Genomic DNA, 27,518 nt, shown 5'->3' with positions numbered 1-27,518 from the left:
TGAAGGGAAAAGCTACTAAACAGGAAGTTTATAAGAGAAGTTAATAAAAGGAGATAGTCATAAGAAATAGTTCAAAATTAATTATTTCTACTTTGTTTACGTTTTTTTGTTACAAAAATGTTGCTTAAATAGTTTTTTTCAAATTTTAAATTTATCAAAAACTACTGGCGAAAGGCTACCAGAGCAAAAATTTGTAATTTAAATTATATTTAAACAAGTATTAAAATCAAAGAATTATGACCAACTTTATTTAGACCATAAACACAACAACCTTTAAAATTCATAAGTGAAAATATTAATTTTTAAAAGTTTCAATCTTAACAAGCAGAAAACTACCGATATTGTCTTGATGTATTAAAAGTAACAAAAGTATTTAGTAGTTTGCTTTAAAATACAAAAAAAAATTTTTTTTTAATTAGTCCCAAATGAAATGAACTCGTTTTGAAAATTTTATTTATTAAGAAGAAATTTAAATTACGAAACAAAGAAGAAGTATGTAGTATATAGAGAGCGCGTTTAGAACAAAAAACTTGATAGAATAAAATAAAGCTAAGTTAATTATAAGGCAAAAACATAAAAAGTTTTTTAAATATTAAAATATGCATATAAACAAAGGCATTAAATCGACTATTAAAAAAAAATTATTAAAAGAATTTAAGAAGCTCAACTTTTATTTTAAGCTCTAAAAAGTTCTAAAAATTGTAAACTGTATAGTTATACATAATAAGACTGAAACTCTAAGTTTATATCCAAAACTTAGATTTTTCTCAAATATTGTTTACTTTAGTGCCAAATATAGAGAGCTAAAATTTTTTAAACAATTAAAAGTATTTTAAGGAATTGAAATTAAAAACAGGAAATTATCTGTAAAAACGAAAAGCATACAAAAACAATAACTATGTTTCAATATTGTACAATTAAGTTTAAATATGGAGCTTTTGTATTAATTAGCATAAAATTGTAAACAAATTTAACATTTAATTAAGCACAGTTAACTAATTATGTCAGGAACAATAAAAGTTTTACAACGAAACACCATATGCAGATTTAGTAGATAAACTACCAAAGTAGATTAACTTTTTGTTAATCTACTACATTAATTTTAATAAAGTTTAACTAAAGAACTTTTACAAATAGTAACAATAGCCATATTGAATAAAACTCAATCAAAACTGAACTTGAAAGAACAATATAAGTAAAAACAAATACCAAATTACAAATCTTAAATACTTAAAAAATTCTTAATTAAAATTCAACTTTCAAGAACTTATAGAGTTTAAAATTTCCACTAGAAAACCAGTAAAACTATAAAAAAGTTTATTTAAAAACTTGTTTATACAATTAAACAAATATATTTACCAAAACTAAACTTAATTAAAATTAGTAGTATTGGTTATTAAAAGAACTGAAATTATAAAGTTTTTCATAAAAAACTAAAACAGTTTAACTCAAAAATTTGCAGTTTTAAACTTTTTTGTTGTTTAACATTAATGTTTTTATCATTTAACAAGTGGAAGTTTGACATTATAAGTAGATTTATCTTTTATAATTAAAACTTTTTTTCAATTAAATAAAACACTTTTAAAACTTTGTACAATTTAAATGGGTTTTTTGGATTAGCAGAACTTGAAGAAAATAACAGATCATAGTTGAAAAATGTTTTTTATGTAAATTTATTACAATGTTTATATCTGAAGTTGTATTAGATTAAGAAAACTAAATATAAAAATACTACCATGAATAATACTGTATAACAACTAGTAATTTAAGTAGAAAATATAAGTATCAATTTTTAAACTTTTACTAAAATTTTAAGCAAGTTAATTTATTATATGGTTAATGTTGTTTGGGTTTTAATAACATGAAAATTACTCAAGTAACATCTGATTAATTTGATATAACATTTTTTTACATGTTTTTAGTTGAAATTAGGGGTTAAAAGATCAAAAATTCTTAAAAAGTAACAGTAATACAACTAGTGGTATTAGCAATCTGAATAACAGTTAAATAATAACTTATATTTAAGATGTTATATTTTTACAATTTTTCAGTAGAATTTCTAGGAGGTATCCGGTCAAGTGTGATATTTCTGCAATTTTTTAGTGGAGTTCTGAGGGGGTATCAGATCCAGTCGATCCAATGTAGTATTTTTACAATTTTTTAGTGGAGTTTTGAGGAGGAATAAGGTCGAGGTTTTCAGGTTTCAGCGGGAGGTTCAGGTCAAGTGGATCTCTCAACCTCTGAAGATCAGAAGAAGTTTTCTCAATCGACCGCACCAATTCGTTGTATCTGTTTGAATAACATAAAATTGTTATAAAAATTTAAACAAGTAATCGTTAAGAAAGGAATAGAATGAAATCATGTATCTGTAACTAAAATTTTGTAAATTTTATATTTTAAATAATTTTTGTTTATTGTAGACTGAAATAATACAGAAATGAATTATGTTTTACCTACTTGTGTTATATCTGTGAATTTTTTTTAATTGAAATAAACTCCTGTACTGTTGGAAAATTACTAATAAAGTTCAGTTTGTAAAAGGAAAACTTATTTACAATTGTTTTATTTTGTATATAATAAGAACAGTTAATACATTCACATTACTAAATTCGACTACAAAAACGTTTATGTGCAATGAAAAGCCTTAATGTATTAATTGTTTACAAACAAATAATCTACTAAACAGATTAACTTGCTCAAATAACAAGCTATAAACAATTAATCAATTGAATATTCAAGTCTTTCAATGAAGTTTCTTTTAAGTGAAAAAGCTTTTACTTTAGCAAAATCAACTTTGAAATAATATTAAGCAAAATACAAAGTCTGGGCTAAATTTTTACTAGATGGTAAATACTTATTTTATTTACTTCAAACTAATTTATCTGATCTCAACATAACCTGAAGCGTAAATTAGCAAAATCATATTATTCAAAGTTTTTTTAAATTGTTACCAGCTAAATATATCTGAGCAGTTAAGCATTATTTTGTTAACTTCTAACAGTAAAAAAATAACATTTTTTAAGAACTTTTATAATTAAATTTAAATTTAATTTCTTAATGACTTAAAGTTTGATAAAAAGTATACTATTAAAACTAGTTTTAAACAGAATAGCTATAAAAACTAGCTTTAGTTTAGTTTTTCAAAAAACAAAATAAAACAAAATTTTACTGTATGTAGTTTATGCTACATAGAGATTATTGATTAAAAGAATGGCACAAAAAACATATGAATGACAAGCAAATACCAGATTTAATCTATTGAAATTATAACGCAAAGCTTGAACTACTTCTAAAATCTATTTGTAACAGAAATAAGGTCATAGTTCAATTTAGTACTGCCAGTTTAACTATATAATAAGTAAGATTAGATGTGAATAAAGTAATATTAATAAAAACCTTTTATGTTAACAACCATTTTATAAATAAAAATTGATATGATTTTTTTTGTATAAAATTGCTTGTATATGATTGCATGTAGATGAACTATATGTTTATGAAATAGTTATCTTAACAACCGTTTTATAAACATAAATAAACAAAAATCGCTTTAAAAACAAACAAATTTAAATATAAATATTTACAATGACAGCTTAAATTTATCTTAAATAAATATTGAATGAAAACACTCTCGCTATCATAAAAACTATTGATTTAAACGGTTACTTATATTTGAGCTAAATATATTGTCAATAAGTATAAATCAATACTATGTATAGCACAAAGTAATCTATATATTTCATCTATGATACTAAAAAGGTTGTGGTTTATATAACAATAAAAAACATAAAAATTTGTGCTTTTAAAACTTATGGTAGTTTTACTTATTGAAAGAAAGGAACATTTTAAAACATTAGTTATCGAAAATAAGTACTATGAAAAACATTATGCTAATAAAATGAAATGAATTTATTAGCTCATAAAAAAACAACAGTTTAACAATAGTTTTTATAAAACAGATACTAAAAGTATTAAAAACAATTTGTTATACTTATACTTACTTATGAACTAAAAAATTAAAAACCTCAAGTTAAAAAAAAAATAAATATTTTTCTAAAGTTGTTATTATTTTATTATGCAACAAATATGTCAAAAAGCATCATAAATAATAAACTAATAAAAAAAATTAAAACTAGATTCAAAACAAAAGTAAATTGTAGATAAGACAATATCACATTTTCTTTTGACACGTTTTATATACAAAAATAAGGCGTTTTATGAGTAATTAAACGGAAATCAAACTTAACATTGTTTTCAGTTTTGAATTAGATGTAAAATAATGACTTGGCTTATAATTTGTGGTTTGTAACTCAAAAAATTAATTTGATAATGAAAAAAAAAGTAAAGCAACAATAATATCGAAACTTTAGCTACAAACATGACAAACAAATCTGAAAATTTTAAAATTATATTTTATTGACAATTAAAACTTAGTTTTAGTTTAATTAATAGAACTCTTTCAATAAAAAAAATTGATCAGTTAAAAAAAGACTAGTATTTATGTAAACTATACATATTTTAAATACAATGATAGGTCAATAAAAAAACGTTTTTAATAAAACAAGTACTAAAGTATAACACACTTTTAACTTTTTTTGCCCAACTATTTTTCCTTTTTCAGTTTAAATAGTATTATAAATAAATTTAAAAAATTTATAAACCGCTTTTAAAATTACATTTTTATTGTATTTAGTTTAAAATTAATTTAAAAACAAATTATTTATTAGTGAAAATTTAATTTCTAAACAACTACCGAACACTAACAAAAAAATTTTTTTGATAGCAAACTTTTTTTGTGTTTAAGTTTTCAAACATACATTTTCTTTTATTGAAACATATTTCAATGTTAAATAAAAACCGAAATCTTTAGTTGATTACAATAAAAAAATTTCAACATTTTTAATAAACTAATATTTAAATTCTAAACTAATAACAAGTAACAATTCTCAACAAAAGGTAAAATATAAAACACTTTTACTAACTATTACATTTTTGGATTTTATAAACCTTCTAAAAATTGTTAGCTTTTAGTTGCTATTTTTATTAATTTTTATAAGACTGGTAAAACTGAAATAAATTTTTATTGAGATATTTAAATAAAACTGTATAACATTTTATAAGTTAAAATTAATTAAATAAAAACTTTTTTTAATAACTGATAAACTAAGTACATATAGTAACAACTATTATTTTTTTCTTTCAAAGAAAACAACACATCTAATAAAATTATAATTACTATGCATAAAGTTTAAAAGTTTATATCATTGTTTGCAGTTTCAAGTAAAATTAAAACCTAAAGAATATACTTATTATAATTTGTATACAAAATGTAAACATTTTTTTAATTTTTTTACAAGAAATTTCCACAGTGCAACTTATTAAACTTGAAATATATGTTAGTTATTAAAAAAAAATGTAAATACTGAAACTCTAGTATAGCAAACAATATTTCTTCAAATGTTTAAGAAAGTAAACCCAAAAATAAACATTATATATCTTTGAAATAATTCAACATGATTTAAAATGTGCCAACTATACTAAATTTTGATGAAATTAGTCAAGTTTGAGTAATTTTACAATTCATAATTTAGACTGTATAAATATATACCTGTTACTAATTAGCATTTTATATGTATATATATTAGCAGTAAATATTTCAAGATAACTTAAAGCATGCCAAGTAATGTAAGTTCTAATTATTCAAATTGAAATAAAACTAAATTTTAAAAGATTCTTTTAGTATGTACTGTTATTAATCGAGATTTTTTTATAATATATAGTAGCAGTAAAATATCAAGAAAAAACTTTTAATCTTTTAAATGCCAAATAAATTATTCAACTTCAGAATTTTTAACTTAAACAGAAAGACTAAACAGCGAAAAATAAATCTCAGACTTTGAATGAATTATTTTTTCAACGTAAAATCAAAATCAATAAGGAAAAAAAGTTGGATTTTTTTTTTGCTTCCAGAGTTAAATAAAATTATTGATTTAAAAGTAAACGCTAATGTTCGACGAAAAGTAAAAATTTGTTTTAACGCGAAAAACGTTGTCAAATTTGTATTGATTAGTTACAGTTAAATAATAGTGAAAAATTTTGAATAATTTCTTTATTTATAATATGGACTTTGTAGTAGAATGTACGGTTTAATTTTACAACATAACTTTAAAACTATAGTGTAAAACATAAAATTTTTAATATGTATTTAGAACATTTTATTATTAACCTACTGCGTTTGAAAATATATATTTACATATTTAATAGAACAAGTAAGGCAGTAAATATTAATTTTATTATTTTAAGTGTATTTTCATTCACAATTAAAAAATAGATGAGAAACTAATTATAACATTTTGAAAAAAATACTTTAAACAATACAGTTAAATTGGTACTGAAATTTATTTATTTGGTCCAAGTAAACTTAAACGAAAAAATGTTTTGGTAAAGATTAATTTAAAAACCAATTAAACTAAAAAAATAACACAAAAAATCTAATTTCAATAGGTGATTTTCAGTATCCTTAACTTCTGTTTAACAACCACAAAAAGTTTGCTAATCTTTCAGCATTTATAAAATGAATAAAACTTTTGACGGGCTTATTGATTTATCTGACTCAAACAGGAAAAACGTTCATGGGATTTTAAAATTAAACGGATTAAAATAAAGGATTTAAACTTTCAGTGACTTTTTACAAACTTCTTATCATTTTCAGAGGTTTTAAAGGTACACAATTAAATTTTTCAACAATTTCCTAAACCTTAGACTACTCATAAAAATAATTAGAAATAATTTTTTTCATGTTTTTTACTTGGTAAATATTTTTTGCTTTATAATGAAAATATTATACATCATTAAATTTTTCAATGACTTTTTGAAACTTTTTTATACTTATTATTGACAAATGTAACTTTTATTTTTGTCATATCTAATCTACTCATAAATAAATCTTCTACTATTGTTTTAATTTTCTATAAACTTTATTTTATTGTTCGTGAATGTTGCTCACTGCATAAAAACCACAGTTTGTTTTAAATAAACTATATAAATAAATAATTAACAGTTGAAAAAACAAAATTTACCAACTAGTTTTTACAGAGTTGTTAACTACGATGATATTTTTAAGCGAAAGATAAAAACAGTATGTTTTGTAATACCAATGGGATTTAAAGTATATTTTTTATTAACAAAAAATTTCTTATAAATAAAAACTCTCGGGTTTGAGTTTTAGTCAATAAAACTTATTAAAGCTGTATGCGGTTTTGTTAAAGCTTAAACCATTAATTATATTTAATTTTCTAAAAGCAGATCTACTTATTTTTTACAAAATCCAAATAGAATTTTAACACAGGGGACTTAAATTCAACACTATGAAACCTTTTAAAATAAAGTTTTAACAAATTTTAACTCTGGGGAGATGAATCTAACATATTAGCAGAAATAATTACGAGGTGTGAAACTTTTGCAGTTCAATTTGAGTTGTTTTTTTACTAAAACTTTTTAAATCGATTTGTTAATTCTAAGATAAAAACTAAAAATAATCCTAATAGAACTAGTTTGACTATCATTAAATCTAAAATTTTTTTTTAAATTTACTATTTTTACTTCTATATCAGCTCTCTGTGTTCTGAATTATTCTAAACCAAACTTTCGTTGAATTATCAACAAATTTTCAACATCTATGTTTTTTAAGCTTATCAATAATTTTCTTAAATAAAAATAAACTTTTCAACATCTAGGTTTTCTTTTTTAGCTTATTTATAACATTTAACTCACTTTTCAACGTCTAGGTTTTCTTTTTTAGCTTATTTATAATATTTTACAAGAATAAAACTAACTTTTCAACATCTAGGTTTCCTTTTTCAGCTGATTTATAATATTTTACAAAAATAAAACTAACTTTTCAACATCTAGGTTTTCTTTTTTAGCTTATTTATAATATTTTACAAAAATAAAACTCACTTTTCAACATCAAGTTTTTCTTTTTTAGCCTGTTTGTAGAAGAATCTTATGTAAGCTCTATCTCTTGCTGCAGGGTAGACGTATTCCTGAAAAATATTAAAATAAATTATGAATATTTTCTTGTCTATATCAGTTTTATAAATACTGTCCTGAAAATAATGATAAAATATGTAAGTACAAATAATTGCTTCTTTATATTAGCTTAATAACATATTTCTGTAAAAATATTAAAATAATTATCTATAAATAGATGCTTTTTACCATTTTAATAAAAGTTTATCTGTATTGAAATATTAAAATAATTAAATATAATTAGCTCTACATTAACGCTAGTTTTATTAATATACTCCTGTAAAAAGATATTAATTTCAAAAAAGTTCATTTTATAAAAACTAAGCGACACTACCTCAAAAACAATACTCATTAAAAAATCATATTAATTGTGTTATAGGTTAGAAGCAAAAAAAAACAATGTATAAAAATTAAAATATTTACAAAGTAAAAGAAAATATTATCTACAGTAGCTAGTGTAAGTTCAAATTAAAAATACATCAACAAACATAGTTAGACGTCTAAAAATACAATATTTTCACTATAATTTAAATAAAACATTAACTTAATTCTAATATTACTTAAAAAAAACCTTCCATAAAAAACTTTAAAATAAGTTTTTATTAAACAATTTTTTTTTTCAATTTTAGTTGGTAAAATTTATCACATTGAAGGCTTTAGCAGAAGCAGAAAAAAAATGCTAGAGATATTTTGTCAAAGAAAAACGTAGCAAAATAAATGGTTAAATCAATAATGAACGTAAATAACATTTTAGTATTTTTAACTAAAGCAAACGAAAAGGTTATTAAAGAAACGTCAATATCAAAATAACAGATTGTATAAACAGTTTATGAAAAAAAAATCGATTTTAAACTTATCTAGCTTCATATCAAAAGTCATCAAAAAAAATCAATATTTAATCATAGTACAAATAGTTAGTCCAAATATTTTGTTTATAAATAATATAAAGGACTTAATTTTAGTCAAATTTTAAACGTTTTAAATTTCTTACAATTAATTACATACATATTTGAGTAAGAAATTAATTGGGTTGTTAAGGTAGTTTTATTTAAAACAAACTATTTGTATTAGCAGAGCTTGTAATTTAAAACAAGTCTTTACATATATATTTTTTAAAGTAACCGTAAAACTTTTCAAAAATTGCTAAATATTATTTTAGCTCAAAAAGTTGAACTAAAAGAAAAACTATTTTACTTAAACAACCCAATGTAAATAAAGGACTAATTTCGTTCTAAATAATTCAAAAGGTAATGTTCAGTTTTAAACAAAAGAAAACTTCTAATGTTTGACCATTACTAGGAAAAGTTATTGAGAAAATAGCTGTTACGCCTGTATTTGAATGTTTGCAGTCATTAAATGTTTGTTTGTTTGACGTTGGGTGTTTTAAAACGCTAGTTTCAAAATTTGCGGGTGTTTTTAACGACTGGTGAGCATTTTAATGTTTGTTTTTCTGGATAAGAGATTGCAGTGATAGGTTTTTTGATATTATTTTGCTATTTTTCGAAAACTCAAGCTTATAAGTTAGTGTTTATCAACGTTCTTTTTTTTATTTGTTTTATCTACAATATAGTACTACTTATTTTTTTTTACACTGATTTTTTTTTAATTACATTATTTTAAATATTTTGATTTGATAAGTGCTTTAATACTTAGTTAGTGTTTCAAAATATAAAAATTACAATAACGCTTTTGATAAATTAAAAGTAGATAAATTAAATAATTAATATCATATTGTATTGTACATCTTCATATAGCAATATAAGTATATACAGTGGTTTATTATGTAATATGCATGCTGGTTAGTGTTGTAATACTACATTAGTTTTTCTAAATTTTGACATTTGCCTTAGGATTATAAAAGGTTGAAAACTTAACAGCATTTAAACTACTATTAGCATAACATTTTTATATAAAATATCTTAGAACTGAGAGAATTACATAACATTAATACTTTTATCTGAAAATTCATAAGTTAAAACAGTTTAAAATTATGTAAATACATTAAAAGCATTTATTTGTACATTATTACTTACATAATATTACATTCATAACAAATGTATTGAGATGTTTGCATAATTTTTTTTATTTTTTTTAAGTTAAACAAACTGCACGAACACAGTTTAAAACATAAAAAAGCTTTTATTCAATTTACAATATTGTTTGATCGGTATATTTGTATAAAAGTGAAAAGCAATGTTTGTTATCAAATGTGTATTTTGATAGGTGTGTTTTATTGCTGAGTTTTCTATATATTTGTATTTTCATTTGTAGTAACTTTGATTTGGTTTTTTATACTGATGTTTTTTGCAATAGGAATGCTAACTTTGGTTTGAGTTAATATTTTATGTTTTTTATTGTATATTTTAATGCAATGAAAATACAAAGTAATCTAAAAAGCAATAAGTTTTTTAACTTATTTAAAACTTTTAACTCCAAAAACTTTAGAATTAAAAGCTACAATATATAATATTTTAACCTTTTGGTTCAAAGAAGTTTTAGTAAAGCGATATTTACTAACTTAATTTCTTTATTATATTTCGATTTTATTTCGTACCTTTAACTTTGTAGGAAGATAAACTACTTCACTTTATATTCACGAAAAGAAACCTTAAGCTTTATGTCTCAGACTAATCCTGAGGAAAGGTGATTTTAATTTTTAAATTGTAGTCTACCGTTTTAACATTTCAAGCCTTTAAGTTTCCTTGAAATTGTTTAAATTAAAATAACTTAATGCTTTATTGTAAACAATAAAAGCTCAGAAATGAAATTAAGTATAAATTAATATAATTTTTTTTAAAAGTTTTTTTTTTAATTTTCCATGCTTTTTTCATAACATATAAAGTTCTATAAAATAAACAAAACTCCTAAAGCACTTGAAATGGTCTTGAATCTAATTCTTAGTATTATTGTTTATTTTCTAGTATTTAATAAACATTTACCTACGTACTTTTATCTCTGCTTGAACTCACAAAAAAAAAATTAATTTGAACTTTCACCTACTGTCTAATCTGTTATTTGTCTCAAATAAACCAAAATAAAATAAATTTCTTTTAAACTTGCCTTACCTTTGATCAATTACCAGTTTAAAAAACACATTAGTATATAAAAGATTACTTTTTTCTGTCCTTTATAACTAATTGTTCTAGTGCCACAGAAAGTATTAATCTTGATAATTCAAACTTAGACAAAAATCTGTATAATTTTAAACTGACGAAAATAAAAACAACAATGTTTATTTAAGTAAAACAGTATTCAAAAAACTTTCGTTTTGATAAGTTTTAGCTTGTTTAATCCCAAATTAATTCTGAAAATTATGTTTTATTTTTAATTTGTTACCAACTTAAATTACTTTTCTGTATTGAGTAATTTTATTTTAAAGCCTGAAAGCTAGTTTTAAAACTAAAGGTTAAAGTCAATTTAAATTAAGTTTTGCTTGCAGTTATCACTATTTAAAAGAAGTTTATTCCTTTAAAAAATGTTTAAAAAACATATCAAACTTTTTGATAAATGTTTATAAAAAATACTTTTTTAAGCTATTTTAAACATATTTTTTTAATACTTGTATGCAACTGGTTTTTACAACTTATTTTAGCAAACTAAACTTTTTATAGAGAAAATCAAAAATGGGTGTTTTTCTCAAATAAATCTTCAAGAAATCTGCCTAAGCTTGAAGTTATTAACAAAAAAATGTTTAAGTCATTGTTTATGCATTTTTAAATATTATGCTTCCTTTTGAAATCATTAGCAACATTTCTATTTTTCAATAAAAACCTCACATGTACAAACTGTTTGTATCTTATTTAAAAATGGGTACACTGGTTTTCAACTGAACTGGCTATATAAATGATGTCACTATAAAGCTTTTCGACTTTTTTTTTAATTTATATAATTTGTTTTAATTATAACTTATCATCAAAACAGAAATTTTTTAAAATCTAAAGCATTTTTTTAAATTACAAACTTAACTAATTGTAGCATTCTAAAATCCTTTTACAACTATCTAATTGTTTTACGAATCCCACTTACTCAAACCATTTAAAATTTAAGTGGGTTCAAACACACTACAGTACAGTATTGTAAGTTCATTAGTACTACATCAACTTTTTTAACTTAATTAATCTGTCTGCTAAAGTGTTGCAGACTTGAATTTTAAATATATTTTATGCGGTTTCAGCTTATTTTAAGAGTGCAGACTATTATCGACGTTTTATAATTATTTTCCGTTACGATTTTTTAATTTTTAATTATTTGGGCGGCTTTTTTGATTGATAATGAATTTTTACTCACAACTGTCTATAATGATATAAAAGTATACAATTAAAACTTTATAAGGTTACTTTTTTTTTGAATTTATTAACTTTTCAGCGAATTAAAGTTTAAATAAAAAGTTTTATTCATTGAAAACTATGAAAAGTTTAAAGTTTAAGTTTTAAATAAGCTCAACTGTTAATTTACCAACTGTTGTTTGTTAAAAATGTATTGCTTTAAAAACTTTAAAAACTGCATAAAATACTCAGTCATTAAGTATTCAATTATTATTCTAAGCAAACCTAATTAAGTTGACAACATTTATGTTAAATTATTTTTTCCGTTTATATTACTTATTAACGTCAGAGGGCTTATACTTGAAATCAAAGGTTTTAAAGTTTAGAAAATAAAAATAAAAGTTTGACAAAAATGCTAACTTTTAAGTAAATCGGAAGCTTCGACCATTTAGTTCTTACATTTGTATTTTAAAAAGTTGGGGTTTTTACTGAGTTTAAAAAAACTGAACAAAAGTGTTATAAATTTGTTATTACAATTACTTTTATATCAATTATTAACGATTGTTTAACTCTTATTTCTATTAGTTTTAAAAGCTTTAACTTGTATTAAAATTTGAAATAAATTATTTCTGAAGAAAAATGTCAGAAATTTGTAAGTACAAGCCACTTTTAACTTTATGACGTATGAATTACGTAATGGATTTCTGGCTAAATTACGTATAAGTATTAAGAATATACCTGTCAATTAAGTGATAAGTAAGTATTTTTAATAGAATTTGATACAGAAGGTTTTGAAATAAAGTTTATAATTAAAACAATTAAATAAACTTTCAAAAAATTACTATAGAATTTTTTATACAAATATTATAATACTTGTAAAATAAGTGGATAAGGAAGTAATATTACTAAGTTTTGAAAAATAAATTTAGTAGAAATAATTGTTCAAGTTTTCAACAAAAATACTTTTAACAATGTATATTTAATTGAAGAAAATTAGTTGTCAGTTATGGTAGTACCTTTACTAAGTTTTTAATAAAAGTTTTTTTTTTCAAATAACTTTAAAACTAAAAAAAAATTATCAAATTTTTATTAAAATACTCTAGATAATTTATATTCAGTTCTAGTAAAATATTTTTCAATTAAGTGGTAATTAGCTATAAGGAAATTATTTTATTAGATTTTGAAATTAAGTTTCAAAAAAAATAGTTCCTTAGTTTTCAAAAAAATACTATATAATATATACTTTATTTAATTTAAGTATTTTATAATAAAATAATAAAGAACAATTAATTTGACTAGAGATATTTTAAAACTAAATTAAAATAAAATAGCTGTATAAAGTTAGTACTGAATACTACTGAAACTTATAGTTAGATGTGTTTAAGTCTTCAATTAAGTAACTACTTATAAACTGATGTTATTTTCCTACCATCATAAACTAATAACTTTAAAGTATATATTTCATTTCAAAAACTATTAGTTTAAATATTTTAAAGAGCTATTTTTGGAAACAAAACTAATATGTTTGTTATTGTTTTAAAGCAGAAAATATTAAATTAAAAATGTTATGAACTGACAGAAGTAAGTTACTTTTAACATAATTATTTTATGTTGTAAATGTAAGTAGTTGTAGTTAGTTCACATTAAAAAGACATATAATAAAATCAAAAATAAAACTTTAGTACATAATGCTTAGTTACATAAATGCTAACAAAAAGATATCAAAGAAAAAGTATAACTAATAATAATTATAAAATATTAATATACTTAATAAACCATAAACAAAAACTTTATATATTTTATTAAAAGCAATGTTATTTTTTATGCAAAACACTTTTTTCTATATACAAACATGTTTTGCTGACTATGCTAATTCTAAAATTTCTTTAAAAACAAAACTCAACTCAATTTATATTCAGACAGAAGTAAAACCACCAAAAACAAACAATTTACTTCAGTTATTAAAGTTAAAATGTAAAATTTAACTACAAAACGCTTAGCTACATAAATGCTAATAAAAATATATTAAAACCAAACCAAAAAAAAAAAAACTATAAATAATAACAAGTATCATACATTAATACACTTAAAAAACTATACATAAAAACTTCATTTATTTTATTGAGGCAATGTAGTTTTTTATTTAGAACATATTTTTGCTGACTATGCTTTAATTTCATACTAAACCATGTTTACAAACTAAATTCAACACAAATCTTATTCAGACAGAAGGAAAACCTCTAAAAATAAACAATTCACTTCAGCTTGGCATCTCTAAATTTTTAAAAAGTTTTCATATGAACTCAGCGAACTCAAAAAACTTTGAATTGAAGCTCATTTCAGCAGCTATCAAGGCGCTTTTAGCTGCAGTTTTTAGCTGCTTAAGTTTTTGAGTACTAAAAAGGGAAAAACTTCAAGTGCATTCAAAGTTTTTGTAAAGATTTCACCTTTTAACGATAAACTAAATTTTAACAAGCTTACTTTACAAGTCTTTGTTCTTGAATTAAATTAAATATTAAATTTAACTTAATAATATATTTTCATGTTGCTAATATTTGGAACAATACTAAATAAAGTTTAATATTTGTTTATAAGTATTTTACAAACTTTTTCTAAACTATATTTTTGGCATGAGTAGCTAGACTTGTGAAATATTACAATTGAAGTTAGAATATAAACTGACCAAAAAACTGTGCCAAATTTACAACTTAAAAGAAAACTGTACAAAGACATAAACAACTACTTTTCAATAATTCACATTCATAACAATGAAAGCCCTTATAGTTAAAAGTAAGCAGAAATTTTTTGAATAATTTATGACTAACCAGAAAGTTGTTTGAAATATAAACAATAAGACAAAAGACCTGCATTTGAAAAACAAAAGCTTTGGAAGTTTCAACTAAATTTAAAAAAATCTTTTCGCTCTGAATGTTTTATACTTCTTGAACTAAAATCTCAGTAACTGACAAAAAACTACAAAAAGTAAAACATTTGTTGTTAAAAGACTTTTTGCTAAACACTTAGTTGTTCAAAATAGATAGCCAAAGCATGAAATATAGTTTACATTTTTTTATGACTTTTATTAGATGTTCAATTTAAACATTATTGTTCTTAAACAATTTAATATTCTTTTTATAAAAATTAACTTTAATAAATACTTATACTTACTTGTTATGTTAAAAAGAAATATCCAAATATATCAATAGCTTGTCCAGCAGTAACAGAATATATAATAAAAATAAAACAAATAAATATTTAAATATATATATAACTACCTGTTGTGTTAATAAGAAAAATCCATACATGATAATAGCTTGTCCACCAGTTACAAAATAAGTTACAACAAATATTACAAATAAATATTTAAAAGTCTTTACTTACTTGTTGTGTTAATAGGAAATATCCATACATGATAATTGCTTGTCCAGCAGTTACGAAATAAGTAACAGGTTCCATAATATCCCAAGAGTACTCCCACCAGGTAAGTCTGGAAAAAAAGCAAAAACTTGAAATGTTAGTTTGAGAAAAAATCTATTTAAAATAAGCAAAAACTTTAAGTTCTGGTAAGGGATTTTTTAAAAGCGAAAACTTGAAATATTTGAACTTAAACCTGAAATTATAATAAATGCAGAGAAAAACCTTATGAAAGAAGTATAAATGTTTAACTGTATTTGTAAAAGTGAATGTAAAAAAAATTATGTTATAATTATTTATTCCAAAAGTTTTCACAAGATTGAACTAGTAAAGAAAGTAAAAAAAAAATAAATTTTGTCCAAATGCTTTGAAAATGTGAGCAAAACTTTTAATGATATTTCCACACCATATATGATATACTTAAAAATAATGAATAAAGTAAATAACCTAAAAATAAGTATCATATAATTAATATCTACCGAAACTCATAGAAATTATATTTAAAATTTTAATATAGTATGAACTTTTATATCTACCTAACAAGAAATCCACACTGAAAATTTATTGAAACTTAATTTATTAAAAATAATTATGTATCATGTTTGTATTAACTGAACTTTATTAATTAACTTTTTACCTAGCAAGAAATCCATACTGAAATGCCATTGCTGCCATTCCTCCGACCATCAAAAGTTTTGTTCTTTGGACTGCTCTTTGCTCACATCTATCTCGAATCTATAAAAATAAAATACTTATTAAAATAAATAGCACAAAATAAATAAAATTAAAATTTTTGCTTTTTGAACAGCTCTTTGTTTATATCTAACTCTAATCTGTAAAAATTAATATATAAAATATTTATTTGATTCATGTAAAAGGTGTTGTTCTTTGTAATATTTATTATTAAAATAAATAAAAAGCAAAAAATAATAATCTTGAAGTTTTTTAGTACGGATACTGTTATACTTTTTAAAAGATAAATTCTGAAAGTTATATACCTTAAATTATGTTTAAATACTTAATGTATTTAAAATTAAACATAAGCTTTTAAGTTCATTAAGAAATTGAAAGTAGTTTATTTGCTTGTAAACGAAAACTTCACATTAGCTAATGGGTATGTCGTTAAAGTCATTAAGTTGTAATATATGTTTGTTAAACTAGCATTTTGCTTTTTTGAATATTCAGCTACTTTATGAGTTTAATAGTACTTTTTTAGAAATTTTTAACTAGTTTAAAAACTGTATTATGTTATTTTGAATATTAAAAAAATACATATTGTAATTTTAAAACTTCAAAAAAAGTTGATTTTATAATTTAAGAACTGATCAATGCAAAATAAATTATGTTTAAAATAAACAAATTAGAATAACATTATCGACTATTAATCTTGGATTTTACATTTAAAAGTACAGTCAAACAATAACTATTTACCTACAATAGATATAATAACAATACACAAAGCTGACAGCTTAACAATGCTCAACTTGAAATATCTACAAATTAAAAGTTGAATGACTGCATTTACGTTGGTAGATACAATACAGATTAACGACATAACATTTTAATCAAATTAATTAAAGAATAGTACAAAAAATTCCAAAATAAGTACACTTTTATCTTTTTTAAATACACTTTTATTAAAAAGATTTTTAAAATATTTTTATTAGAATCATCAGTGAAAAAAAAAACTATACATTTATACTTTTATATGTTTAGTAAAACACATTATTATATAAAACATGTTATAATACAGTCAAAAAAAGTAGTTTTAAATCAATAAGTTTTACGTCCTACTATAGAAATTTTAGTGCAACACTTTTACAGTAAAATTATGTCATAAAATATTTCAATGCTTTAGTGTGGTTTAAATTTTAATTAATAATAACAAATAACTGTGTATAAAATAGTCACACTGATAGGTTTAATTTCAAATAAGAAATTGAAAGTAGATTTTTTGGTTTTAAACGAAAAATTAAGTTTTAAAACTTTTAAACCTTTAAAACTTAAAACTTTTAAATTCACATTAGCTAATGGGTATGTCGTTAAAGTCATTAAGTTGTAAAATATGTTTGCTAAACTAGTATTTTGCTTTTTTGAACATTCAACTACTATTTGAGTTTAATAACGTTTTTGTAGAGAATATTTAGCTAGTTTGAAAAACTGTATTATTCTTTTTTGAAATATTAAGAATATATATATATGTTGTAATTTTAAAAATTCAAAAAAAAAAGCTTTTAAAGTTTACTGAGCAATGCAAACTAATTTATGTTTAAATTAAGTAAATTTAAATGACATTTTCAAGTATTTATCTTTAAACTCATACAGTTAAAACAAAAATATGACTTATTATCTACATTTAACACAACAATTATGCAAGCAATGCAAACATTTTTAACAACAGTTTTAAAATAACAAGTTTTTAATTATTTTTATCTAAATTTGTACATTTTAAAGAACAGTTAAATATTAACTTATCATATACATTAGATATAATGTATAAGTATTAAACTTTCAATGATTTTTATTTAAATCTTTACATTTTAAAGTAGATCAAGCAAAAATATATTATCAACAATAGATAAAATAACAATACACAAAGCTGAAAGCTTAACAATGCCTAAATTCAAATATCTTTAAATCAAAATTATGAGTGAATGTATAGACGTTGTCTTATTAGATGCAATAAAGCTTTACAATAAAACTTTTCAATCAAATTAATTTTGAACTGACAAACAAACAATTATGACAAACATAAACTTTTATTTGTTAAAAATATACAACTTATAAATTTGCAAAGATTTTTACTAAAAATTAAAAATATATTTAAGAAAAATTATCAGTGAAATAAAACATGTATTTATTTACTTATACTTATATATGACTAATAAAGTTCACCGTAAATACGACAACATTATATAAAGTTTTTTTTCCTTCAATAAGTTAAAGCACAACTATATAACTAATATATTTAGTTAAAGTAACAGAACAATTGTTGTAAAACTTGTTAAAAAAAAACATCACATTTTAATTACTAAAACAAAATAACTTACAGCTTGCAGTGGTAGTACTTCTTCTTTTAATAATTCCAATTTTTTCATCAAATTTTGTTCCTGTTTAAGCTGATGTTCACCACTATTCAACTTCGAATAAAGCTGACTTATCCTCGTTCTTACTCCGTCGAAATTTTGCATCACTTCTGCGTTTGTTTCGTCTTCATCTATTAAATAAAATTAACAAAATAATATCTAAAATATCAAAAAAAATAATGCAAACAATAATTCAGTCATAAAGTTATATCTTAAAAAATTGAAATTTTTTGTAATAAATATCAAAATTATTATTTTTAAAAGTTGAAGCTTGGTTGACTGCTGTGTTTGGTTCATCTTCATCTATTAAAACATAAAAATAGATAAAATATTCAACAAAATATTTGTTGGAATGTTTAAGAAATTTAAGATTAAAACTTGCAATAGTGTAATTGTTTCGACATCATTCGAAAAATTGCTAAAAACAAAATTTAATGATTGTTGAATCTTTTTATATGTTAAAAGAAAAAGGTTTTTACTTAATTATTATTAAAATTAGTTGTATTTTGTGTTTGTCTCATATTTAATTTAATAAAAATTTATTTTGAATATAACAACTACAGAACAGACAACTATAAAAATTTTAACAAACATAAAAATAAAATCTATGAACATGTTACTTGATTTGTTATAAGGTACTGTATATAGTAAATAAAAATTTTATAGCACGATAATCAATATCATTAATGTCATAAAATATGTTGAAAAGATAAATTTTTAATATCAAAAACTGTCTTTAATTTTTCTTAATATTTTGTAACACTATTACAATTAATTTAAGGCTAGAAAGAATTGTTATGCTTCAAATAATTTTCAAAATGACGAAAATTTTATAAATATTTAATTTCATTAACGTCACACAAAAGTTGATCAAATTAATATTAATAAAGTTTTTTTTGAAACTAAATGCCAAACGTTACGCCCAATACTACGTGAACATCAAACTCAAGAAAACACAAATGATATTTTATTAAAAGGTAACATAAAACATAAAATAAATAATTATTACTAAAACTTTGTTAATTTTTATAAGTTGATCTAATTTCTAAAATTTTATTTTTAATAATAAACTTGCTTTGATGCTGATTGAAAATAACTTAATAAGTGAAACAAAAAGTTTAAATATTAAAAAACTCCAAACTAGTTATTTTATAACAAACTAGATTGATTAATTTACAAATTTAATTTGAAGACATATTCAAAATCATATCTTAATACTTATTTTTCAATAAAAACAAATAAAAAACAACAGAAATTCGTACAAAAATATGAAACATGTATAAAAATTGTTGTATAAAATTTAGATTTTAACTTAAAACTTTCATTTTGTTAAAACAAGTTAAACAAACAGTTAGCAAAACTGCTATTAAGAAAACACAAATAATTTATATTCAAATAAAATAATGCTTATGTATTAATAAAAAATATATTTTCTTAGATGATATTGCAATAACTAAAATGAAATTTTTTAATAGAACTTACAAGACAATGAGTTTAATAATTTATACAAACATACACCTGAAATATAATTTTAGACCATTAAAAAACTAACTACCTAAAAAAAATAAAAGTTTAAAACATAGTTGAAACAATTTACATAGAAAAAGAGCTTATGTTATAAATCACACAGAATTTTTCTTGGAAAACAATTCAATAATTGTCATGGTTTTTGGACGCTAAAAAGTCAAAGGTAATGGATTTTTGTCAAAACTTAATTATGATAAATTATGTAAAAAACGTAGGATCTATTTTCTTTTACAAAATGACTTTGTACCATTTTTGGAAATAATATGTTTGTTCTTTTTAAGTTTTACTTTGCTTTGTAAAAAAATAAAACAAACAAAAAACTTACTAAACTATAAACTCTCTTTATTTTGTGTGATTTTCAGCTAAAAACTAAAAAAAATTGAGAAAAATTATTAAAGAAGCTAAATCACCTCATAATTTACACAAATTAATCAAGAATGTCAAAACATTTTTCTCATTTATTGAACAACGATTAAAGTTTGAGCTATTAAAAAAGATGTTTTCTCAAACTCTATTGTTAACTACTTATATAACTAAACATTTAATAAACCTGCATTGATAGAGGGAAGTACAAAACATTAATTTTCTTGTCAATTTTAATTTTTAGTAAACTTAATCGTTAATTGTTTGAAAATACAACTTTATAGCTATCAACAAAATAAATCAAAGTTTAACCTGCATTCACAGTAGGTGGCACAGAAACATTAATTTTCTTGTCATTGATGCTCAATACAAAATCTTCAGCTAACAAGTTTCCAATGTTGGTGCTTGAAGCTATTCTCTTGCCATCTAAAAAGTAAAAAATATTAAGTATAAGATATTGAAATTTTGTTTTGTATAAATATTCATCTAAAAACTTAAATTGGTAGCTTAATTGTTAACTTAAATTTAACTCTTCCACTTGGTACTCCGATATGTCAAAAACTAATTTAGTTTCAAGAAATTGGTAAAAAGCAACTACTAGTTAATCAAAAAACTATAAAATAAAATCAACTTTAAAAAAAATATATAATAACTTATACTTTATAACAATAAAAACCCTACTGATACCAAAAAAATGAGTTCCGTATCAGTATTTTAATTATATGTTTCAAGTACTTCATACCACATTATTTTAAATTACAAACCAGTAGAGTAAACACAACCTGACAATATCTAACATACTATACCTTTACTCTATCAAAATGTTAGGTTAAACTAAAAACTATTATTTAATACTTTACCACTTAAGTAGACACAATTTCTGTCAATACAATCGAACTAATAACTCAAATTTTTCAAAACTATTTTAACAATGACTTTTAAGTTAAAGTAAGTGTAAATTAATTAATGTATTTTTCACAAACCAGTTGAGTATACGCAAGCCCTGTCAATACCAGGATCCTCGTTCTTGATATCACTTATGAGATCAGACACATTTGAAGTTACTGGTTTCAGTGTGAAAGTGCAGTACTCTTGTCTGGACGGAAGTTTGAGGTCCATTTTGGGGAATCCGTGTTGGTATTTGACATATATTCCTTCTGTAAAAGTTATAAAGTTTTATAAGTATTTTCAAAAAAAAAATACAACTTTATTGTTGGTAATTTACAATAATTTCATATGTGATTAATTACAAGTTTTAAATTTATATAAAATTCTATTAAATTCAAATTTTAGTAAGTCCGTGTTAACATTTGACGTATATTCCTTCTGTGAAAGTTACAATAAAATATTATAAGTATTTTCAAATGGTTAAAAATTTATTTATTGGTATTTCACACAAATTCCTTCTACAAAAGTTATATTAAATTCTAAAGTATTTTTAAATAATTACAAAAATACAACTTATTTTGTTGGTATCTTACGTATATTGAAAAATTCTAAATAAAGTAATACAAATAAATTGAACTAAATATACACTTTAATGTTAATTAGATATTTACAAAAACTTATTATATTTCCCATTGACAACAAATTTGCAATAATAATAAAAATGTTAATAAAAAATAGAACTGGGATTTTAAATTAACTAAAAGTATATAACATTGTGAAAATTTTGTGCATTGGTATTTATGCTATCAAAATAAATAAAATTTTTTTATTTTAAAAAATTTACTAACTTGTGAAAACTTTAAGAAAAGTTTTCATTAAATTTCAAACTATATACCACAAACAATCTTTCTACGGAAAAAAATGTAAAAGTAATTTTAACTAATTAAATTTGTGCACTACTTTGAAATTTCGTCTGTTGATATTTTACAAGAATTCCTTCCACTAAATTGAAAGAAAAAAAAGTACAAATAATTTGAACCAAATTTCTAAAATATTCTAAAATTATTTTTGTTGTTTGTTCCTCCCATCTAAGTGAGTATAAAAATAGTAAAAGTAACTTAAAATAACAAAACATTTGCAGTTCTCATTTTATACATTAAAAGTTGTAACAAGCGTTCCTTCTACAAAATATAAAACAGTATTTTTATTTAGGTACATTTAAGTTGTGGATTTTTAAACTTTGTTAGTATTTTATAAATATTTTATCACAAAACAAGAAAACTTTATAAAAACAGTTTTTTTTTTTTTCAACATAAGTTTATACAGTTTTATTTGTAAATTTATCAATCTCCCATAAAAGCTTAATTGAGGCATCTTACCAACTTAAGCTAAAAATTAAATCAGAATAATATAAAACTCAGTTAGAGTAATTTAGCTTATTTTAAAATAAAAAGAGCTTTTGTGGAACTGCTTATTCAAAAACATTCCCATTTTTAAAATTAACATAAACCTAATTTACTTAGTAAACCACAAATTATTATTATCATTTTTAACAATATTTACACATAAATAAACAAATAAAAAATTTATTTGTATATTATAATTTATTAAAAACTTTATAATGAATTAATTAGTAAATGTTTTTTGATGTTATTTTAATTTTTATGATTATTTACATAACTAATAATAAAAATTTTATAACAATAAACTTTTTTTACAAGAATTATAATAAATAAACAAACCTTCGGGAACTTCAGGAGATTCAGAACTATACAATCTTGCAGAAACCTGAAAATAAATAAAAAATAAAAATCTAAAGTATATAACTTACATGTTTAAAAATACATATATAATATCCTTGCAGTAATCTAAGATTTTTATATAAATAGTTTACTTAAATATTCAAAACACAACATAAAACCATAATAATATAATTTATATGTTTAGATAAATACATATATACAATATGTTAACTTACGGGTTGGAAAACTTAAGCCCACAAAAATTAAAACCAGTATAAATGTGGCATAAACCATATTTTGTTGAAACTCTTTATTACAAAAACTAGATATTATAAGGTTTGTTGTTATAAGTATATTGTAAAAAGTTGCTATTGCCAAAACTATAAAAATTAAAAGTCATTGTTTTATTTATGAAAAATAACAAAATGAAATCTGTAAAAGAAATGGTAAACCAAAAAGAATAGTAACAAGTTACTAAAATTTATACTAACTTAAATATTAAAAAAAAGAAGTATATACATTATAGTTAAATTAAACAATATGTGTTTCAACAAACTGAAACTTTAAAACTTGCAAAGCTTTATTTTATTCTTATACTTCCTAAAATGATTGCAATTATTAAATCAATCAGCTTTAATTTTGAATACAAAGTATAATTAAAAATCTTTAAATTAGTGAATAAGTAATAGGTACTGTAAAAGTGCCATATAAATTGTATACACACCAGTAACACGACAATTAAATTTGAAAAATTTAAATTTGTAAAAAAATGTTTAAGAAGCCATATCTCAAATAGTAAAACATATTTTTAAAAAAATCCCAATGCTTGTAGGTCTAATTCATAAGATAATAGTATTTTTAAAATAATGAAAATAAAATTTATTGAAAAGATTTTTTTTAAATACTAATAATTACTATATTTTAATTATTATTTTAGCCATTTCTAAAAAAATATTTTGTTCTTTCAAAAAAGAATTTTTGTACGTAATTTGTTAAGTTACAACAGCATTTTATATTGTCTAGAAATACATATTACTTTTTGAAATATGGCCTGTCAAATATTTTTTCAGAATTTGAATTTTCCCAATTTGAATTTTCCAAATTTGAATGGGCTTGCACACAAACCAAATACAAATAAAACAGATACACATATTACTTTTGTTCTAAACTTGCTAACATAATGACAATAAAATTAAAGTCTAGATGAACAAAAACTGCAGTAGTTAAACATTATTTATTCAGCAAATAGTATGAAAGACTGTTTAATAACAGTTTAAGTAGTAAAAAAGGGAGAAAACATTAACAAGTTTACTAATATTCATACTAACTTGGCCACTAACAATTGGTGAAAAGGCGATTCCACTGAAGCTGTTGGAACCAAGATTCAGTTTTGTTTTGCTGAAACTCTTGCCAGACTGGTTAATTATCAGCTTAATTAGATGTCTTGAGTCCATCTTACTATTACATACAAGTAAACCTGTGTTTATATTTTACAAAATAAAATAATTTTATATAAAAAATTGTTATGCAATATAACTTCTGAAGGCTACAAGATAAATTTACATAATTTTGTAAGACTTAAAATACAAATAAAAAATTATAAAATTATACAAATCATTAATCAAACTAATTAAAAAACTTCAATTTAATGTTCATAGTTCATAAGCTATTAACATAATTAATTTATTTTATTTGTGGTCTTCTCATGTTGTATTAATAGTATACAAAAAAAATGATCTAATCAGAAAATGTCAAGACTAAAACATAAAAATAGTAATTTTGTAAGTTGATTGTTAAACAAAAACTAAGTATTTTAAAAGAAAAAATTGTTATAAAATTTATACATTAATAACAAAATGTTTTTCTGAAAAATTTACTAAACGTTTTTATATGTATAAAAAAAATGGTTTGTACCATTTTAAAAGTTTAATCAACTGTGTTTAGGTTGTGATAATTAAAATCAAAGCTCAGATAAAACTCTATAAAACAAGATAAACTTGTAAAATAAATGTGGACCCCTCTAGACCCTTAATTTTAGTTATAAAATTACTTCAGTATCAAAAAAGGTGTCGTTATGTATAAGGGCATTATGGGATCAGCCTTATATCTTACAACTAGATCTTATTTTGTGAACTTTAATCTTAGCCTTAAAATAAATTTACCGCTTTAGAAAATTCTTATTAAATTTTGAGATATAAGCAATCAAGGTAGGTGAGTCTAACAGGTTCTTATTGAAGGAGAAAACCATAACATTGAAAAAATACTATTTTACCAAAGTCTATCTTCTCTATTTTTTAACTAATATTTTCAAAGTTTCACAGAATTTTTAAATTCAAATTTCAGTTTTGCTATCAACTCACTGCTTATCAGTTTATATAAAAGATTGTAAATAAAGATTGCTTTTTTTTGATTAAATACTATTCTTTTCAATATACATTTCTTTCAGTAGAATGGTGACTTCCAAAATCTACTGTTAATTTGTTGTTAGGTGGAGTATTATTTAATCAACTATTGTGTTCATGTATTCTACTAGTGTCTTTACTTTATATGTTTTTTGTAAAAAAATTAAATCTAAATTCTCAAAAACTAGTTGCAAAGCAAACACTTCCTGCTTCAGCCACACAATAAGCTTTTTAAATCTCTAAGGTAAACACATTCACATTTCTCCTAAGACAAATGCATTTGTGTTATTTCAAAGAACAACTTTTTGTAAACAGCAACTGTGGCTTGTTGTTTTGAAACAAAATGGCTATTTTTTACTGATAAGAGCACACGAAAGATTTTAATAACGTCTTTAACTTTTAAGTAGTAGTAACAATAAATAAGTTTTATTGATCATCTTATTTAATTATAACGAAGCTACCGTTAGTTTAAACAAATGTTATATAAAAAATTATTTGAGAAATTTCCTATGAAACAGCTGAAATTTCTTGGACCTTAAAAGTTCTGTGAAGTTCTCTTAACTCTGACACAGTCATGTTATAATCAAGATGCCAGTTAATTACAGCTGTTAATATCAGCTGTTTACTATAGCAACTAAAATGCTAAAGTAACAATTTGTAACTAACCTTTTCACATTTTTTACCTTATATTAAAATTTCATTAGTTATTTTTTTTTTACTTTTGTTTTAATAAAATTAGTAAAAAGTTAACTTTTAAAATTTTTAATTTACATTGTACTTTATTATTATAACATTTTGTTTGTAAAATTAAAACATTATATCATATTAATTTTATACATAAGCTCTTTCTTTTATAACAAAAATAAAGTTCTTCAGCTTAATGCTTTAAAAAAAAAAAAACTTATAAAGTACAAAAAAAAAATTTCTGTGATTTTAAGTTTTAATTAACATTTTTGTTTATTGACTATAATTTTTTGTATCATGTGTTTAAAAAAAATACATAATTTCTTCAAGGTACCACAAATTTAAATGTTTCAACATCTTAATATATTTATAAAAGTTTTTAAATTTTAAAAATTTTCAGGAAAAGTTCTTTGAAATATTAATGATATGGTTATGCTTAATAAAAAAACAAATTAATATCAAAATGTTAAAAAATATTTTCATCCTCCTATGATCTTAAAAGTCAATTTTTTTTTTCTTTTATTTCTCATTAACAACAATTTTTAATGGGCCATAATAATTTTGGTTAAATTCAATCTATAAAAATAGAACAATTAAACCAACGCCAGGCTTTAAAAACAAGTTTATTGTTAATGAAAAATTGTTTTTAGATTTTTAAATGTAGTTAAAATTTAATAATATATATTATTTTTATAAATAAAATTTTCATTATAATGGTGAAACTATTTTTCATCCTTGTTATTAGTGCAACATAAACCTTGGCAAATTATTAATTTTTAATTTAAATTAATTTATTTTTAAACTACATTTTAAAATCTAGAACAGTTCTATTTATTAGAGAAAAGATTAAACATTGCATGTAACATATTGAGGTGAATATTTTACCCTTATTTATGTAAAAATATTAAAAGACAGCTATTCTACAATATACTATAAATAATTAAACTAACTATGAAATTCACCTCTTTTATAATTTTTTTTTAAATATAAACAATTTTGAAAAAATTATAAACAGGTAGATTATACACATAAACTTATTACCCAAAACACTAAACCTAGTGTTAAATTAAAATGAAATAATTCATTCACCTAAAAAAAAACAATTAAATTTTAAAAATG

The 27,518-nt window shown here is 21.6% G+C and overlaps 1 protein-coding gene across 2 annotated transcripts; it reads right to left on the bottom strand.

Moving 5' to 3' along the window:
• Window positions 1-1,620: 1,620 nt before the first annotated feature.
• LOC145849964 (calcium uniporter protein, mitochondrial-like) lies at window positions 1,621-24,786 on the bottom strand. 2 transcript variants are annotated; one of them, XM_082955091.1, is made up of 9 exons: window positions 24,642-24,786; window positions 23,314-23,359; window positions 21,667-21,840; window positions 20,996-21,109; window positions 18,758-18,924; window positions 16,345-16,442; window positions 15,675-15,780; window positions 7,957-8,042; window positions 1,621-2,289 (listed from the first exon to the last, which is right to left on the bottom strand). In XM_082955091.1, exons 1-9 carry the CDS (start codon window positions 24,765-24,767, stop codon window positions 2,151-2,153), a joined length of 1,056 nt encoding a protein of 351 aa, XP_082811217.1. In that variant the 5' UTR covers window positions 24,768-24,786; the 3' UTR covers window positions 1,621-2,150. The 2 variants fall into 2 exon arrangements, with proteins under 2 accessions (XP_082811217.1, XP_082811218.1); XM_082955092.1 differs by having other exon boundaries at window positions 24,654-24,786.
• Window positions 24,787-27,518: the final 2,732 nt, after the last annotated feature.

The sequence above is a fragment of the Thalia democratica genome, chromosome 2 (assembly GCF_965202585.1).
Source record: "Thalia democratica chromosome 2, ktThaDemo2.hap1.1, whole genome shotgun sequence".
Classification (NCBI taxonomy): domain Eukaryota; kingdom Metazoa; phylum Chordata; class Thaliacea; order Salpida; family Salpidae; genus Thalia; species Thalia democratica.
The sequence above is the reverse complement of the archived record's forward strand: the minus strand, read 5'-3'. Positions and strand labels throughout refer to the sequence as shown.

What these genes read in the sequence shown, in the direction of transcription:
- LOC145849964 (XM_082955091.1), bottom strand. Translation starts at nt 24,767, where the DNA reads ATGGACTCAAGACATCTAATTAAGCTGATAATTAACCAGTCTGGCAAG. An exon ending in CAGTATGGATTTCTTGCTAG is followed by an intron (nt 15,781 to 16,344) that starts GTAAAAAGTTAA and finishes CTTTTTTTCCAG; the next exon opens with ACTTACCTGGTGGGAGTACT. An exon ending in ATTTCCTATTAACACAACAA is followed by an intron (nt 8,043 to 15,674) that starts GTAAGTAAAGAC and finishes AATATTTTTCAG; the next exon opens with GAATACGTCTACCCTGCAGC.